Source organism: Bactrocera oleae, chromosome 6 (genome assembly GCF_042242935.1).
Source record: "Bactrocera oleae isolate idBacOlea1 chromosome 6, idBacOlea1, whole genome shotgun sequence".
Taxonomy (NCBI): Eukaryota; Metazoa; Arthropoda; class Insecta; order Diptera; family Tephritidae; genus Bactrocera; species Bactrocera oleae.
The window spans coordinates 5,549,687-5,568,298 of record NC_091540.1 but is presented as its reverse complement, the minus strand read 5'-3'; the positions used below and the strand labels follow the sequence as shown (position 1 = coordinate 5,568,298).

The following is an 18,612-nucleotide window of genomic DNA, read 5'->3' as shown; positions in this document are numbered from 1 at the left end:
TTGCCGAAAGCCATCTCCTAATAAATGGTTTTGGTCGGACCACCAGCATATAGAAGCCATCCAAACTGACAGATCAAAATATAGTTTGTTTATGGAAAAGTTTTATATTTGAAAAAATGTCTTCACGAAATATGGTATAGGTTATTGTCCAAGGGAACAACACAATCAGAACAGTATAAAGATTTACATAAAATATCTAGTTTTTTTTATAAAGTAACCTTTGTTTATATCAAACAATTGGACATAAAAAAAAAATAGCAGAAAATGGAAGAGATTGTCAAAGAACGAGATATCTTAAATATCTTTCCAAGTTTTCTTGCAATATTGATTGTATATGCTTTTGAGGAAGTCTGACTATTGATCTTAGCTAATATAAAGATCAGAAGATATTAGTGATCGTCTAACAATCTATCTAATGATTATTAGAACTTTTTTTGTATGTTTCGTAGCAAGAAGTGTTTATTCTTCATGGCAAAGCTATAGTATATTTCTTTAGCAGAAAACGATCAAGCTCATGTAAAGCAAACCTCACCATTATCAAAGATATTATGGTATATAAAATTTTTCGGTAAAATATGGTTTGTTATCAATAACGAGGCTGATCTTTTATACGAGTACGTTTTGTAGAAAAATGTATTACTTCTTCTTCCTAGAGCTATACTATATTTTCTTATGATAAAACTCTTAACCGTGATTCCTCACCAACATCAAATATATTGTGATGCCGCTTATACATATTAAATTTTCGGTAAAATTTTGTTTGTTACATATATTAAAATCGACGGGGTCATTTTTATGATACCTAGTCATCAGAAATTTCTGATTTCGCGAATAGCTGATGACTATAAATATTTATAATAACGCTTTCGGTTTCTTAGCTGCGCGCGTTTTTTATGGTTACAGAGAAGTATGGAGGAAGGAAGGTATAATGATCTACGAAATCGGACATACTGTACTTTGTGCTAAGTAAGTAATATATAGTATTTAAAATAAAAAAGTAATATAAGTATTTAAAACATAGAGCGGTATTAATTAACTGAACAACTCAACCTTGCTGTAGTTGTTTCATTAGAAACAGCAAGCTTCCAAGACCCATAGTTATTCAATCTGTGCAGTTCTATCACAGAACACTGAAAATAAATGTGTTTAAGCCTAGAGTTCTAGCGATTTCACCTATTCCTTTAGATACCTTTAATTAGCGAACACTAAGCACTAACAGAGGTTACTTAGTTTGATGTTTTTTTTTTTAATTTTAAATATGGTATTATATTTGCAAAAGAGAGCATATATTGTACTTAGGTGCAAATTCGCCACAGCTGACGGCAGTCGATCAAAGAAAAAGCACCCATAAATAGTATTATATGGTTGAACTAAAATATATTTTATTTATTTTTAATTTTATTATTATTTTACTTTTTATCTATTTTTTTTATTCATTTCTTTTTAATTCTTTGTTTTATATTACTATTTATTTTTTTTTTTTGGTTTTGGTTTTTTCGATTCGCTGATATTAAAAGAAACTGGTCAGCTGTGATTTATATTTTTATTCTAATTTAATTTTATATATCATTATTTTATTTAATTATATTAATTATCATTAGTAGGTAGGTAATAAATAAATACAGGCTACAAAACTTAAGCAACTAGATATTTTAAAAATCATTAAACAACTGCAAATCTCTTTGGTCTACTGCTCTGGCGGGTTTCCAATCCTTCTCGGGATAATCGTCGAAATTGCTCGTGTCACCATCGGAGCTGACTTCGGGAATTATTGGTGGCTGCAAAGAGGTGAAGAAAAAAAAATAAATTTTATTAGTTGGTAATTTTAGCGTCCGCGTGAAAACTAAAGATAATCGAAATGAAATAAGTATTTTTTCAAAGTGCGAAAAATATACAAACAATGAAATGAGTGCTAACACAAAAAATGTTGCATATGCTGCATTAATTAGGTTATGTACACAGTGTAGGAGCGTTGAAATATTGCAAGCTGTGCGCAATTTCGCAGATCACTTGCGTTCATTTTATACTTTTCGTGAATTTTTTGTTATAATTTTTATTTTATTTTTTCGTTTTTGATAAATGTGTTTATTTTTATTTTTTAATTTTCATGCGTTTTTATTGTAAATTTCATGTATTTAGGTAAGTTTTTGTTTTTGTTGTAATTTTTATGTTTTTTTCTTTTAATTTTAATTGGTTTTGGTTATAATTTTTATGTTTATTATTTGTGTTCGTTATATACTTTTCGTGCTTTTTGTTGTAATTTTTGTGTTTTTTTATTTTTAGTTCTTAGAAATTTCATATTTTTTGTAGTTGTGATTTTAATGTTTTTTTTGGAATTTTCCTTTTGTTTCATGATTTTTTGTTGCAAATTTCATGTTCAGCGTTTTTGTTTTCAATGAAGGTTTTGTGGTGATTTTCATATTTTCTTTGTTTTTTTATATTTTTTGTTGTGATTTTAATGTTTTTTTGTAATTTAATTTTTTTTATTGTAATTTTCATGCTTTTTAATTAAAATTTCTTTATTTCTCTTGTAATTTTCATATTTTTGTTGTCATTTGAATATTTTTAGTTGTAAATTTCATGTTTTATTCGTTGTAATTTTAATTTTTGTTATTGTACATTTTATGTTTTTGTTGTAAATTTAAGTTTTTGTTATAATTTTTATTGTAGTTTTAATGTTTTTTTTTGTTGTTGTTGAAATTCCCATGTTTACTATTTTTGAGATTTTCTTTTGTTGTGATTTTCATGGTTTTTTTGTTGTAATTTTCATTGTATCGCCGACTGTAAAATGCCAACCGACTATGTGCGAACGAGATTTCCCAACTAAAATCGCCATTCATAAAAAAAGCATAACTAGTGTTGACGCACGTGCGCTGCTTCTTCTGACGCCAACAACAACATACAAATTAAACATCAGTTTGTAAGTTTAGCCATACAGTAACAACAATAAAATTCAAAACCATCTATTCTGCGCGCGCCACTCAACAAATTATGGAAATAAATACATTTAATATTTTCTTCAAAAACATTTATTTTTTTTTTTTGAAAACTAATTGTTGCCAAAATTTTACCAAACATTAAATCTACAAAATACATAGAAAGAACAACATTAAGTAGATTTATTTTGCTTTCGCTGCGCCATTGGCAGTGATTTATTGCAGTTGCATTAACAACAGCTTAGCCGCTAATAAACAACAAACAATAGCCAATGCACAGCAGTGAGCAAGTGAGTAGCCGAAAGAGGCGATTAGGTCAAACAGTGCAGCGCCATTTGCCACAACTGTCAAATAGAATAGTAAGAGAGTGATATAGCGTACGCTGTAGTACCCAGTAGGAAAAATTAGAGGCTAGAGAAGATATTGTAGCCAGAGAGCACATACAATATGACAACAGAAGCAACTATATATCACACTCTAGAAAGCCGCACCAAAAATATAGCATTCACGAAAGATATACACAGCATCCAAAAAAAAAAAAATGTATTGCTTATTTTCTTTTTAAAATGTTCACTAATTCATCTTGTATATTTTCATTTGAATTTTATATAATTTTGCAAACTATATTATTGCTCTCTCCGCCATAGAACGCATTGACAAATAGCAAAATTTGAAGAAAACTGCCCGCTGTGCGTGGTGCGTACGAAAAATTACTATTAGCTAACAGATGTTTTCAAAAATATAGGTTTTAAATGTTTATTTATTTTCAAAATGCTATTGAACTTTTAAACTAAGAAGGTTAGTGTCGACTAGAAACAGATTGCAGAAAATATGTACATATTTTTTAGAAATAAAATTGAAACTATAAATGATTTTTATTATCAGCAGTGCTAAAGAGAACATAAGACTAAGCACATAGTGCACCAAAAGTTAAACAATTGAAGTAGGCAGCACTTAATATCAGCTGACTATGATTTGACGAACTTTGACTAGTGGCGAATCAAACAGCTGTTATATATAAAATAGACTGGTATAATCAATTAAGTATAGAAAAACAGGCGTTAAGATCCTTTTTGCAGAGATATATATTTACATACAATCCTGATGATGATGACGAAAACTTCAAGCGCTTTCTTTTATGACATTAATTTGGGCTAACCAAAGGGATCTGTAGATCCCAAGGTTGTCACGTGATTTCTACGGGATCGTTCAATAAAGCACTTGCTAATTGAAACAGGGTTAGATCGCCGATATATAAATACAAACCTTGTATGAATGAGTATGAAGTACGAAGGAACTTGCTAATTTACTACTCTGATCTTTTTGTAAGGGTTTATGAATATACCTAAGTAATAGAACAGTCTATACTTGAGTTAGTTGGTGAAGAAAATACGATTTTTATTCATAACTTATATTTAGCTCTGGGCCTAGCTTAAGTGGGGTCTTTAGGAATATTTGTAACTGTACGCTAGTGTTCCCACGTTGCAATTTTTTGTAGTGACAGAAAATATCAGCCAGGTACATTCCGATTACTTTTCCGACTATCATGGGAACGGTAGTGAGCCCATATGAAAAGATGGTGGTTTCATAAACTCAGTATCTTATAAAGTTCAGAACCTGTAATTATCAGATACCGTTCATAAATCTAAGTGGTAGAAAAATTGAGCTGAAGCTAACATAAGGTTTGGCAGGCTAGTTATGGGAATTCTTAGATCATATATTACATATGTGGTTTGATAATGTTTTCGACAGGATCAGCTGCAAGGCCAGGATAAAGTTTGCAATGGAATCTTATACCGCCTTACTAAAAATTTTTTTTATAAAATTAATTTATAAAAAAATCAGTTCTGACCTTAATTACAACAAAGCAAATTGCTTTTGAAATAAATCTGTTATTTTTTATTTGTTATATATATTTTATTTAAACATAATTCTTTTCTTTTCAAAGCCTGCACATAAATTGAATAAAGATTGATTTCCTAATCGAAGGATTGATTAGTGCTTCGTGAGCAAATTAATCAAAGTGCACACCACCAATGAAGCGTGTGGAAAATTTTTCGAAATACCGCAACAAACCATGAAGAGCGCAACGCGTAAGACACTTAAATGATTTGCAATTAATTAGCGGCACAGCAAGCTGTATTTGTAGAAAAAATATTTTTACTAATTATATATTTAGACGCTTCATGAATTGCGGTACGAATTCGTTTAAATTATGGATTTAGAAAACTGCTATTTTCAATGTCAAATATAGTGATTTATAGCAATTTAATTTGCCTGCATTACGGCTGCAATATAATTCTTATTGAAAATGGGCATGTTGACAACGCAAATGTGAAAATATTTATTATTAGAGGATTGGAAAATTTGCACATTTGTATAGCTAAGTACAGTGGCGTTAAAAGGGATGATAAATTTATTGTTAATAAATGAAAATGAAAAGTGTTGAAAAAAATTTAAGTAATTGTGCTGGGTGATTAAGGGGCGTGATGCTAGATTAATTGTTTACAGTGTAGGCGCCACACTAATATGGAAAGTATTGAAATGTTATTTATCAAATTATGTTTATTGTGTAAATTATACTAATTGACTCAATAAAGAGTGTCTGAAACAGCTGTTGAAATTGAAGTGAAATATATTTTTTGCAGTTAGTGTAGTTCTCTTTAACTCTATCAAAATATTTTCATCAAATTTTTTAGAACCATTTTTATTCAAAATCCTGTAATGGCTTTTTAAAATAATATATTTCTAAGTAGAACATTTATATATAATATAAACTTACACCTATGAAGGCCTTAACCCGAATGATACGATACCCTTCATCTTTTTCTCATACACAACCAGCCTCGGTTCAGTTCTTTAAAACCTTAAGAAAAACCTAACGCTTTACAAATTCTAAAACTTTTGTTCCTCAATCTCTATGTATTATTCCAAGTCTTCAGGAGCTTATCTATCTTGATCTACGTTATTTCATTCAGTATTAATTTTTTCAGACGGATTAGTGTGTATGAAACACCCTTGTATTTGCTAACGCAGTTTTGTTTTTCCTTTTTGACTAAAAATATTTTATATATTTACAAAAACGAATTCCAATTGGAAATGTTAAACTCGGAGTTAATAGTTAAAAACTGATGTGTTGCCGTAAAATTACATAATTTTGTGCTCCTGGAACCTAGAAGGGTTGTAATATCCATAATCGTACATTATCGTTCCGCCATAAACTCGAGTTTATCGATACTTTTGGTGTTTATCACTAAACACGTTTTTGTTTTTTTTGGTGTTTCGCACTAAACACTACTCACGGGCACGAAGTTTTCCACATCACAATTTTTAACTCCCCTTAAACACCATTTTTTTGGCTTGATGGAAAACTTTATATTATTGTACAAAAATAAACCAAATTTTTCAAAGACTTGTTTAACATCATTTGAGTACAAAAAATGTCAAATTATTTAAAAAAAATTTTAACACTGCTATAAGAATACTTTATAGTTGCTTGTAACAGCTCAAACATTAAACTCGAGTTTGTTAACGAAATATAAATCGCTGGGGAAAGCCCAAATTAGCTGCCAATTTTAGTATAGCTGCAAAAACTCGAGTTTATTTAAGTGTTTAGTGCTAGAAATTGTTTGTATACAAAATTTTTTTAACTCGCCTTAAACACCTATTTTTGTGTTGACAGAGTTAGTAACCGAAATTTCAAATCAAATTTTTTTGTACTTCTGAAGTTATAGAACCCAAATTTTAGAGAGAAGTTTTACAAAATTAAACTTTTTTCAAGCTTTACATCCAACACTGTTCATTTCGGCCACTTTAACTGCTGTGACGTCGATTCGTGCAAAAATTATGCAGCACACATACCCGAGTATTTTGTAATGAACTTGGCTAGTGGCGTGTACGTCAGCGCGCTGATTGTGTGGGCAGTTACCGAAAATGAGGTTTTTGTTGTTTAAAAAATTTCTTTTCTGTACTCAACTGCAACATTAGAATTTTATGGTAAAAATTTGCGCTAAAATTTTCAATTTACAAAATTAATTCTTGTTCTTTCCTATATTTATATTTTCCGGGGCCAAATTTGCAAATTTGTATTTAACTGCCTATTTGTGTTTATTTTATATTAAATCTTATAATTAAATGGCACTAAATTTATTTTTCCTTTGCTTTAACAATTTTAACTAGCAGCCTTTCTTTTTTGCTTTTTTTTTTTTGGCGCGACAGATTTATGAAAATTTCATTGCACAGAAAATAGGAAAAAGGTGCAAAAAAAAAGCGCTCGTGTCGTGTAGCTTAAATGAATGAAAATAAAGATTAGGGCGCGTGTGGGTGAAGGTGCCGGTGCGGCAGCAATGAACATGGACTATACACAAGTGAATTTCTTGAGGTTCATATGTATATGTGTTTTTGTTGTAGACGATAATTTGTCGCTTGTGCTTACCTTTAGTTTTTTGTTGTAGACGTCATTCCAATTCAAATTCTTAAACCATCGATGTCGCTTCACGTCATCGGCACCATTCTATTATGCCAGGCAGCGGCAACAAAAGCAACGGGCACATATGGTTAACAGGCGCAACAACAAGCATCATAATAACAGCACGTACCGTTAGCAGCAACAAAAAAGTTTTGAATTTCGTTTTTTTTTTGGATTTTTTCAAAATACATGTGTTTATTTTTAGTTATTTTTTGCATATTGTCAATAAATCGTTTTGAACGCGCATACATTTTGGCAGCCGCATACGCCGTGTCGTACATTGAGCGAAAATCCCATTCGAAGGTGGCACAGATGAAAATAAAAGAAAACAGAATGGATTTATTAAAGCAAATTCACTTTCAATATTAGAAAAATGAAAGAACTATATTTTAGGTAGTTATATACATACACACATATATATATATATATATATATATTTATATATATTTATATGTGTTAAATACAAATATATCTACTTGCAATAGCATAAATGAATGACTAGAAATAAATATAGACACTAATTACTAAATAAATATGCTATGCTTAAAATTACCAGCAATTTGGCACGGAAATGAGCAAAGTAGATGTCTTACAATATTTTTTTATTTACTTAACTGAAATAATTATAAAATGATGTGTTTGTCTTTATTATTATTACTTTTTTTTCTCACTCCACATAATTTTTATTTTTTTGCATTTGCTTTATTTTTAACGGTTTTATGAGATTTTTGCTAAAACAACATAATTTCAAAATCATGTGCTGAAAGAGTAATACTAAAATTATTTAAAAATAATTAAACTTTAAATCAATTAAAACCACACGTGCTCAGCGTGGTGCCAGCAATCACTAATCAGTATCTATACAAATAGTGCCTGTAAAGCTATACATTTTTTAATTTTAGAAAAAAAAATTTTGCAGCCTCTTTGCGTTTAAAAACCAAAAAACTAGTGTTTAATTCGAGTTAAGGATGCATTATTAGAGTGGTAAACTTATTGAGAGAGAAACGATTATAACACGTATGTAAATTTTGCACATTAAACTGGAGTTTAAGTTTTTGCATTTAAAAGACTCTGATCTTAAGTAAAAAATAATCGACATAACTGTAAAAACATAACTATAAAATTATAAATATATGTATGTGTCTAAATTCCTTAATATAACAACAAAATTACTTAATGTTATAATCGAGCTCAATTGAAACCCGATTAATCTCTCGATAAACACGAAAAAAGTAGAGTTTAACGCGTGTTAAAGCAGATTTTCTAATATGATTAATATTCACGCGAAGTTGATAATACTAACCACTAAAATATGCGCTAAACTCGATTTACTGACGCTGCTTGAAGAACTATAAGAGAAGCAGAACTATATATTATATAATTAGTAGATTATATTTACTTTCATTGAGGTTGTACATAAGAAAAGCTGAATCGAGGCAGGTAAACGTGGCATGGATGGAGTATGGGCCGCTTATGACGACTATTAAAATTCAAAAGATATGACATAAGTACACCCTACTAAGTGTGCTAACAGGTCACTGTTAAGTTGGCAGACATGCCAGCAGACATCATACAATGACTATTGTAGAAGCTATTAGAAGCTAGCATAAGAGGAGACTATAAAAGAGCTTTTATGCAAATGTAAGTCTTTGTATAGAAAAAGAATGGGGTGGTGCAGAGAGGACATAATAAAGTGAGAGAATTTTAGTACCGCTGGTTTCACAATACTTGTAGGTCTCCTAAAGGGCTAGGTGCGTTGTCAGACATCCACTCTAATAAGTAGTAAAATTAACTTGTCACACCTTAAACCAGTTACGAACCTTAATTTTACTGAGGCATATGTTTAATTTCACAAAATCTCTATATGAAGACTGATCTATAAAACTAAAAAGAAACTACCATACATACTAATTTCACTTTTGTATGATTTTTGAACACCAATGCTGTGACATTGTTTTAAGCTCATTTTGTATAGCTGAGCTTCATTATAATTAATTATTATTTTTTGATTAATTAAATTTTTTTTTTTTGAATTTTTGCATTTTATAATTTATGTTTTTTTATGTTTTAATTTCATTATTTATTTATTTATTTTTTTTAATTTTTGTATTTCATAATATTTTTTTAATTTAATTTAATTTTTTTAATTTTTTTTTTTTTTTTTTGTATTAAACTTCATATTTTTTCTTTTATTTTTTTAGTACTTTTCTCTAAATAAAATTTTTTTTTTTTATCAATTTTTTTATTAAAATTTTTCATACTCTACTCTTCATTTTTCACATGGTGCATAAAATTCATATCATAACAAAAGTTTTATTGCATGTATATGTGTCTAATGTGCAAATAATTTAAACACATGCATACATAAATATAGTATATTTCTTTTTGCTTGCGCATATTTTTATCGTGTAAACAAATCGGTAGACGATCGGCGATACAGCTTGCCTGGCGGCGGTACAATTTTACGAGTAATTATTATAATAAATATGCACATTTTTTGGTTTTAAATATATTTTTAGTGTTTTTGTCGTGTATTATATTCGAACGTCATGCCTGCTGCTCAACAACTGTTCCTGCTTGTTTGGCGAGCCATGTTTCGCATTATTTTTTTTAAGAGACCACATTGGTGCAGTTCCAAAAGATTTTCGCTTTACATTTTGCACTTAAATATGAGCAGCATGCTTTGGCATATGCATACATAACATACATAACATAGCAGCGCATAAGCGCTTTGTTTATTTGCAAGCGAGTATTTTGAAATTCGAATATTTTTTGCTAATTGTTTGGGGTCAAAAAAATATTTTCATGTTTGTGTGTGGTCTTACAACGTTAGCAATATGTTGCCTATTAATAGCAATTGCTCATAACATAGAAAAAAATTTGCGCTCAAATTTGTTTGCTGCTGCACAGCTTATTTTCGTATAATTGCTTGAACATTGGCAAATAAATTTTGGAATTTTTTTATATTAACCAACGAAAAGCAAATAAAAAAAGTTAAAACCAAATGCAATGCTAATTTTTGTTGCAAATTATTTTCAATATTTATACAAAATTTGTTTACATATAAAAATGAAAAAAGTTGAGTAAACGAAAAAAATTTCAATATTCAAATGTTGATTAAAAATTAAAAAAAACACATAGAAAAATAAATAGCGGCAAGTTATTAAACAATGCAAATGAATTGTATAACTCGTACATGTTTGCTTTGCTGATTGTTCACATAACTTTTTTGAAATTTAAAATAAAAAAAAGTTTTAAAAATATTCTTTTGTCTATATATATAATTGAAAATATAATTAAAAAGTGACGCAAACGCATTTAGATAATTTTTATGATCGATAATATACTTGGAGATTGTGGTTAGGTGTGAAATGTGAGTAAAAGTTTGAAATGTTTACTCGTTTATAATTAAAAAATCTTATAAGCCCATAACTTATTAAAAAAATGTTTGAAAGTTCTGACACAAATGCGTTAGAACAATTAATCCAACTGCGAGAAATATTTGTGGCAATAATTCAACACAATTGCGTTTGAGTAAACGAATCGGATTTGAATTTTGATATATGGTAGCAAAGATATTATGTCATCTCAGCTGAATTCAAATCACATGTCTTTAAAATGGAATATTATAAATAAAATAAAGCTGAGTCGTTTAAAGACCATTTTAAATTCCCGATTAATATATACAAAGCCGATAAAGAACAAGAACAGTCTTCTTTGTTGTGTTTAAGTCAAACAAACATGCCATTTCCCAGCCGGTGGCTGTGGTGACCGAAGAAGCTTTTCCCACAAAAATCAACCAAAAAAACTATAAAATTCATTCAATTTTAGAGATGCATAATTTTATGGAAATGAGCTTTTTCTATAAAAGCACAACACCGAGCTTTCACTTTTATATAAAAAGCGCAACACCGCGCTTTCATTGAAATGACTGAACTTTTAATACATATACATTTTAATTATTTTCGGTTTTTTATTCGTATAAAGATTTTGGAGAAACACATTTCTAGTATTAAATAATGATTTTTATTAAAAGAGTAAAATTAATTGACTCTTTAGAACCCTTTCGAATTAAGTTTGTTCGAAGTTTCAAAAAAAAGTTATGAAAAACATGTTTATGTCTGATTTTATGAATGAAAGTGGTCTACAGAATGTTTCTTAGTGATATTTAACTATATTTTATTAAACTTAAACACTTTTAACTGACACCTTTTCTAAAACATGCGGAAAGAATCATTAAAAACTTAAGATGCTTTTCACAGACAATGAAGCCACTCTGCGTCTGTCTAGAAAAATTCTGGCTGGTTTAAGGTTAGTTAACGTTTAAAGTGTTCGATCTACAACCCTTAGCGCAATTTCTAAAACAAGCCTGCCTATGCCTAGGTTTAATAAACATGCAGAAGTGTAAATCTATAACCTTGAACACAATTTTAAAAATATGTATGCTTTTTTCATTTTGAACTAGAGCATATACGTAAGTATATATAGACTTCTCCTGTACATTATACGCGTGTTTATAAATAAACACTTGGTTGTATTTTTATAAGAAACCATTCAATTGTCCATCAAATGTCAGTCAATTTCGAATAACCATATTACTTTGACAGCAAAATCAAATGGTATTAACAATACCTCAAGCTGAAAGTGAACATTTTCAAAGGTTTTCTTGATGTATATACTGCTGTGTTTATTTTTGTTGTATAGCAGTGAAGAATAGAAGCAGGCAGCAACCATAAATATATGAATGAGATAGAAATATTGAATAATGTGAATTATTGTTGTTAATTTACAAGAGATTTTTGGTATAAGAATTCGTTTAAAAGATATTCAGAATATTTTTATATACTTATATAAGTTTCAGTATATTAATTCCCTTATCCATCTCTAACACATCTATCATAGCGTCAGTATTTAAGTCATGACTAAATAACCGTAAAATTTGGTGTCATTCGCGTTCCCTCATAGTATGAGTATTAAAACAAGTAATTCCTTCCACACCATACATTTAACTTCAGAATTGAGCTTTTTAACCCATTCATTACTCATTCAGGGGTTAAAATTAATGGAGTACACGAAATAGCAATTAAAATGTACGGAAAAATAAATAAGACACGTACAATAAATGTTTGTTGGTGAGTGAGAAAATTAAAGAATTTCTTAAATAATAATAAATAATACAGGAATAGGTTAAAGATGTTTATAAATATATTTGTAATAAGAATACACTTTATAATTAAAAACACGCATAAACAAAACAAATAAAATACATTTTAGTTGCTTTCATTTGGAATTAAAAATCGATAAGCAATTAAAGGTGTAGAGAAAATTTATGAGTTGCTTAGTGGGTCATAAAAGTCATATAGGTATGTATCGAAAGTAAAAAGTAAAAATCAAATATTAAGAATGAAATCTGTAAAAAAGCAAATATTTGCAAACTGATTAATTTCAATTATTTTTTCATTGTATACTAAACATTTTATTTATTATATTTATTTCATTTTGTATCGAATAAATTTTTATAAAAATTAATTGCTGGGAATGCGTGTATAAACTTTTCATTTCTTCAACTAATTTTAAATTTATATTTTTAATTTAAAACAAGTTTTGAAAAAAAAAACAATGTATTTATAATAATTTTTTAATTAACAAATATAAATTTTAAGCAAAATTTTTAATGAAAAAAATTGGTCTATATACAAATTGTGATCATATTTAAATTTTTTTTTAATTTGTATTTAAAAATTTTGTATTAAAAATGTTAAATAGTGGATATTTGTTTAAAGATTAAATGACAAAAAACTTCATTTATGCAAATTTAATTAATTATTTTAGTTTCTAGAAAAATTTTCTTTTTTGATATTTTAATAATAATTTTTTAGATTTTTCAAATAACAGAAAGATAGTTTTAAATAATTAAAAAATTAGTTTTAAATGAATGTTAAATAAAAAAAATTTTGTTTTTAAAATGCATTTTTTAATACATTTTTTTTTATATAAAAAATTTTTAAGTGAAAATATTTGCGTTAAAATTTTTGTATTGTGGACTTTCTACTATTTTTAAATTTTACAATATTTTAAATACTTTTTATTTAATTAATATTTTTCTCTCTCGACTAAATTTATAATTATTCTAAATAAATTATTCAAATAATTAAAAAAGTTATTTAAAAAAATTGTAATTTTAAATAATTTATGATTTAAGCAAATAATTAAAATAATTTTAAATATATTTTTTTAAATTTATTTATAATATTTGAAATACTTTTTAATTTTATATATTTAATTAATTAATAGTTTTTATTGAATTTTTTTCTCTTTCGACTAATTTGATAATTTGTTCAATTTATTTTAATTAAAAAATTAATAGTAATTAAAAAGTGTCTTAAGAATAATCTTAATTAAAATTAGTTTACAAAAGTTAATGGCTTTTATTTTTATTTTTTAAAATTTTTAAAGGTATTTTTAATAATTTATTTTTTTATATACATATGTTTTAAATTTTTTAAATAAAAATTAATATTGATAAAACAAATTTTATTGGCATTAATAATTTTTTTTTGTGTAATTTTTAAATTTCTAAAATATATTTTTTATATATTTTTAATTAAAAAAAAAATTTTTTATTAATGTTTGAGTTTTAATTTTATTATAATCATACACTTAAAAAAAAATTTGGTTGCCAACATTTATTACAAAACCTTTCTTATTCAAAATCCTTTATAAAAATTGCGGAAATCAAACATGTCTTTATACAAACAAATTCATACGCAACATTAGCATCTAAATTTTCTCTCATGCTATCATAAAGGCAATGCAATGCATACTCAAATGTATAAATAAATTGCATTAAACCTAACCTTAGTTTCCTTTTATTATTAATTTTTTTACGACTAATCTCACATAAGTACTTGTAATTTGGCCACGCACTCACCTTCATATTGCCCAAGCGCTTGGTGCGATCATTTGTCAGCAATTTCTTAACTAAGTCTTTCGCAATTGGATCCATATGACGCGGCCAATCAATTTTGCCACTTAGAATTTTCTCATAAATACCAAATGGGTTCTCATCGTAAAACGGCGGATAGCCAACGAGCATCTCATAAATGAGCACACCTGTAAATACAAACACACAAACACCCACACAAGCAGAGAAACATTAAATATAAACATTGGACTTAACAATGAAAGAGCACTAAAAATAATTATGTTTGCTATAGAAATAAAACAAATATTTGGATTGCAACAACAGCAATAAACATTGTTAGCAAGAAAATTTTCCACAATTTGTTGTTTTTTGTGTGTTTGAGAAATTTTCAAACTATAATATACAATGGTTTATTTTCGCTTTATGTTGGGTGTACACCTACCTAACGCCCACCAGTCCACCGCCTTATTGTGACCCTTCGATTGTATGATTTCGGGTGCCAAGTATTCGGGTGTGCCGCACAGCGTCCAAGTGCGATCGCGCAATTTCTTAGCGAAGCCAAAGTCTGTAATCTTCAAATGTCCATCGCGATTTATCAGCAAATTCTCCGGTTTCAGATCACGGTAAACAATTTGCAGCGAATGCAAATATTCTAAGGCGGAGACGATTTCAGCAGCGTAGAAATTGGCTATTAATAAATTATAAAATTAATTGTTTCAGTATTGTTATTGTTTAAATTTGTTTTGTGATTGTTACCATTAATGATTTGTTTATATCTATTTGTTTATGTATATATGGGTGTGTAAGCGCCATAAAAATTGATTATTTACAACACGTGTATTATTTATTGCTCATTTACCTAAGACAATAGGCGCATATCGATATATAATTAATATAATATATAAATATATATATTATATAGTATATAGTATATGCTATCTAATACTTACAAGTTTGACTATTGAAGCGTCCCGCATTTCGCAGATATGTGAACAATTCACCACCACAAACATACTCGAAGATCATATATAGACAACAGTCATCCTTTGTCGACCATTCTCTGAAAAACGATAGAGGAATAAGCTTTATTAGAATCAATATGCATTCTGAAACAATTCAGGGGTTCAAACGTACGAACTTGCTTAGTTCTATACAAAAATACGCAGAAAAATCAAACAATAAAACTCTTAAACGCGTAATATGTTATAAGCAAATCGAGATCTCTTTGTTATGGAGATGATTCGTGAACAGGTTTGAGTATTTATTAGCAAAGATCTTCGGATATAGAGTGCAGTTACCTCGAGATGCTATAATTTCTCCGTACAAAAGTCTCGATCGGGTATTCTAAGTCATATTTTTTAACGCACAGTGATCATTGGCGTACTATCTAGCCACAAGGAGTCTTATCGAGAGCTAAAAGAGTAACTCCTCGGTAAATTTCTAAATTCTGTGATATAAAACTAAAATTAACTTCCTCTATAAGGTCAAACTTCAAAGGTTTTCTTCCTGAATTCAATTGTTCCTTTTTAGACGGAATATCGCTGATGGGTTAACTTCAGCATACATAAGATACTATAAAGCGATGAAAGGTCTAAATCAAGCAGGTCTCCGCGGATACAAATTCTATACATAGACTACAATCTCTTTAGAGATCTTTATAAAAATATTGACTTGGTCCTCGACGAAATGTCACTTTAGTTTCGAAGACAACAATGCAACCGCGGGCATGATATCTTCACTAGCCGAAAGATTTTATTAACACCTCAAGAGATAGAAATCTTTTACGCTAGCGCAATATAAGAGATCGGCCTGCGAACCTATATAAAATCAGAAACAATCTTAGCAAATGCTTTTAAAGTTTAATAAATAACCAGACCGACACGACTTTCATAGACAGGATCTTACTTGACTATATCTAGAGTCTCTAGACGTGGAAAAAAGAAGCGGTAGAGGCTGTTACTCCACAACTTATAGGGGCTTACTACAATATATTCCAAAGTTTTCATCGACAAGTTCAAAATTGAATAACGGTGAGAATTGTGACCCGCAAATTTCCTTCTACAGCCAACAGTCCGCAGCCTAAGAACTTAAAGTGCAGTTATTAAACAGACAGCAACAAAAATATGTTATAACGCTCGTTTTCACGAACAAATAGCTTCAAGGCTTGAAGGCATTAGTATGCAACGAGTCAAACTAAGGAGAATGATTCTACTAAATATAAAAATTTATTTACAACTATCCGTTCTTTTCATATATGCTTATGGAGAAATTTTGAGTTAACAAAATATTTTCTGCATATTTGTTTAAGTAAAAATAAAAAAAAATTATCTATTTAAACACAACAAACGCGGTATGCAGACAACATGGAATCCAAGCAATTTTATAGCAATGGCAACACGTTACGCCCAAACTATTAGACAATCATTTATAAATACTCAAATACTTGATTTTCATTTAAATATTTTCATACTTTTATTGTACTTACAAACTGATCACAAATGGATGTCGAATTTCACGTAAAATATTTCGCTCATTCTTCACATGTTCGGTTTGCTTCAAGCGTATCACATCGGTCATTGCCAATAATTTCATGGCACAGTATTTCTCCGACACGCGATCGCGGCATAAACAAACGCGACCAAATGTGCCAGTACCTGTGAGGAAAATTGAGAAAAACCAAAAATATAAATAATGCTTCATAAATGTATTAAATGCGAGTAATGAATAAACATATACTCGTACAAATATATATAATATAATATTTAAAGGAAGAATCAGGCGAATTCGGGTGTTTCGAACCCAAGCTCATTTACGCAATTTTAATAGAAGAAAACATTGAAACGATAGTGACCTTATTGTGGACAAGATAAGTCAGAACACAGACTAAATACTACAAGCAGCAATTGTGGTTCTTGCCTTAGCCCAACAATCGCCGAATGCTGGGCAACGGTAAAAACTCACCATCATTAGTTAACTGATTTTGTGATTACTTACGGGATTTGAAACCTCATATACCACACACTAAAATACCAACATACAAAATGTTAGAAGAAGTATTATATATACACTATTTTACAAGACTTCTTAAAATGGCAATTGATACGCTGAGCACTTCTTGAAGCAGAGTATATACTATTTATGCATTCAAAACTTTTTAGAGCGACCACAGAAATGTCGAGCTCTTTGAAAGCCCTTTTGTCAACAGTTCGGCCATTGTTTGCCGAGGAATAATCTTAAAATTTGGTTTATTTATTTATAAAATTGATAGTTGCGATATCAACTGACGAGATACGTGCATCTCTATTTTGATAGGAAAATTTACTCATTGAAGATTTTTCTGAGAACTTCTTGGTCGAACTGAGACAACGTGATTATTTGAGATATCGATCTGAAATTTTGCACACGCTCTTTTCTCACCAAAGAACTGCACATTCGTCGAAACCGCCGATGTCGAACAACTACAGCATATAGCTGCCATAGAAACTGGTCGATCCAACACAAGTGCTTGTAAGGAAAACTTTTTTATTTGACAAGATATTTTTACGAAATTCGGCATAGATTATTTTCCGAAACAAGGCTACCATATCCGAAGACGTTGTCTAGATTGGACAACTAAAGCATACAGCTGCCATACAAACTGAGCGATCAAAATTGAGTTAAAAACTTTGTATACGATTTATGCTATAATAAATGCATCTGTGAAAGGAATTGTAGCTTCGGATAGGATGAAGTTAATGTTTTTTCTTGTTTTTTAATATATTCCTACAGAAATTTCTACTCTGCCAGTAAATTAATTACATTTTCCATTTGTGGCGTCAGCATCAGCTTTCATTAACAATTTTTATTTAAATTTTCTTTATTACTCGCTTCAACTTGAAACTTGATATTTAATTGCCTATCAAACGCCACACTTTTGCATATAAAGCGAATGAAGACTAAACGCGATCAACATGAAATTTGAGCAAAAACACGCAAGCAATATGTAGGTGGAGAGGTGAGATTTTTTTTCTTTTTTTTGTTATGTACTTTTTGTTTTGCCTTTAGCACGAGTGATCGCTCACACGATCAACAAACACATCAGACGACTTTGTTTTTGTTATGGTTAAAGGTTGCTGGAAACAGGCGCATATATTTGTTTGTTTTTGTATACGATCACATGTGCTTTGCACTTATGCAGCTCTAAATGGCTTTTAGCGCACAAAAAACAACAAATGCAACCGTGCTGGTAATATGTTGCAAGCTGCGGTGAGTTTGGTGAAATTTCCATTTCGCTTTTGGGCACG

At 29.2% G+C, this 18,612-nt stretch overlaps 1 protein-coding gene across 1 annotated transcript in view; it reads right to left on the bottom strand.

The window, feature by feature from the left end:
- Nucleotides 1-1,524: 1,524 nt before the first annotated feature.
- Pka-C3 (Protein kinase, cAMP-dependent, catalytic subunit 3) overlaps nucleotides 1,525-18,612 on the bottom strand; it is a 49,888-nt gene continuing 32,800 nt past the window's right edge. Inside the window, exons 3-8 of the mRNA XM_036358204.2 lie at nucleotides 16,815-16,983; nucleotides 15,280-15,389; nucleotides 14,772-15,017; nucleotides 14,336-14,517; nucleotides 7,372-7,449; nucleotides 1,525-1,778 (exon numbers count right to left, since the gene is read on the bottom strand). Coding sequence (XP_036214097.1) covers nucleotides 1,653-1,778; nucleotides 7,372-7,449; nucleotides 14,336-14,517; nucleotides 14,772-15,017; nucleotides 15,280-15,389; nucleotides 16,815-16,983 — 911 coding nt within the window. The 3' untranslated portion in view covers nucleotides 1,525-1,652. The remainder of the gene's footprint in view (nucleotides 1,779-7,371; nucleotides 7,450-14,335; nucleotides 14,518-14,771; nucleotides 15,018-15,279; nucleotides 15,390-16,814; nucleotides 16,984-18,612) is intronic.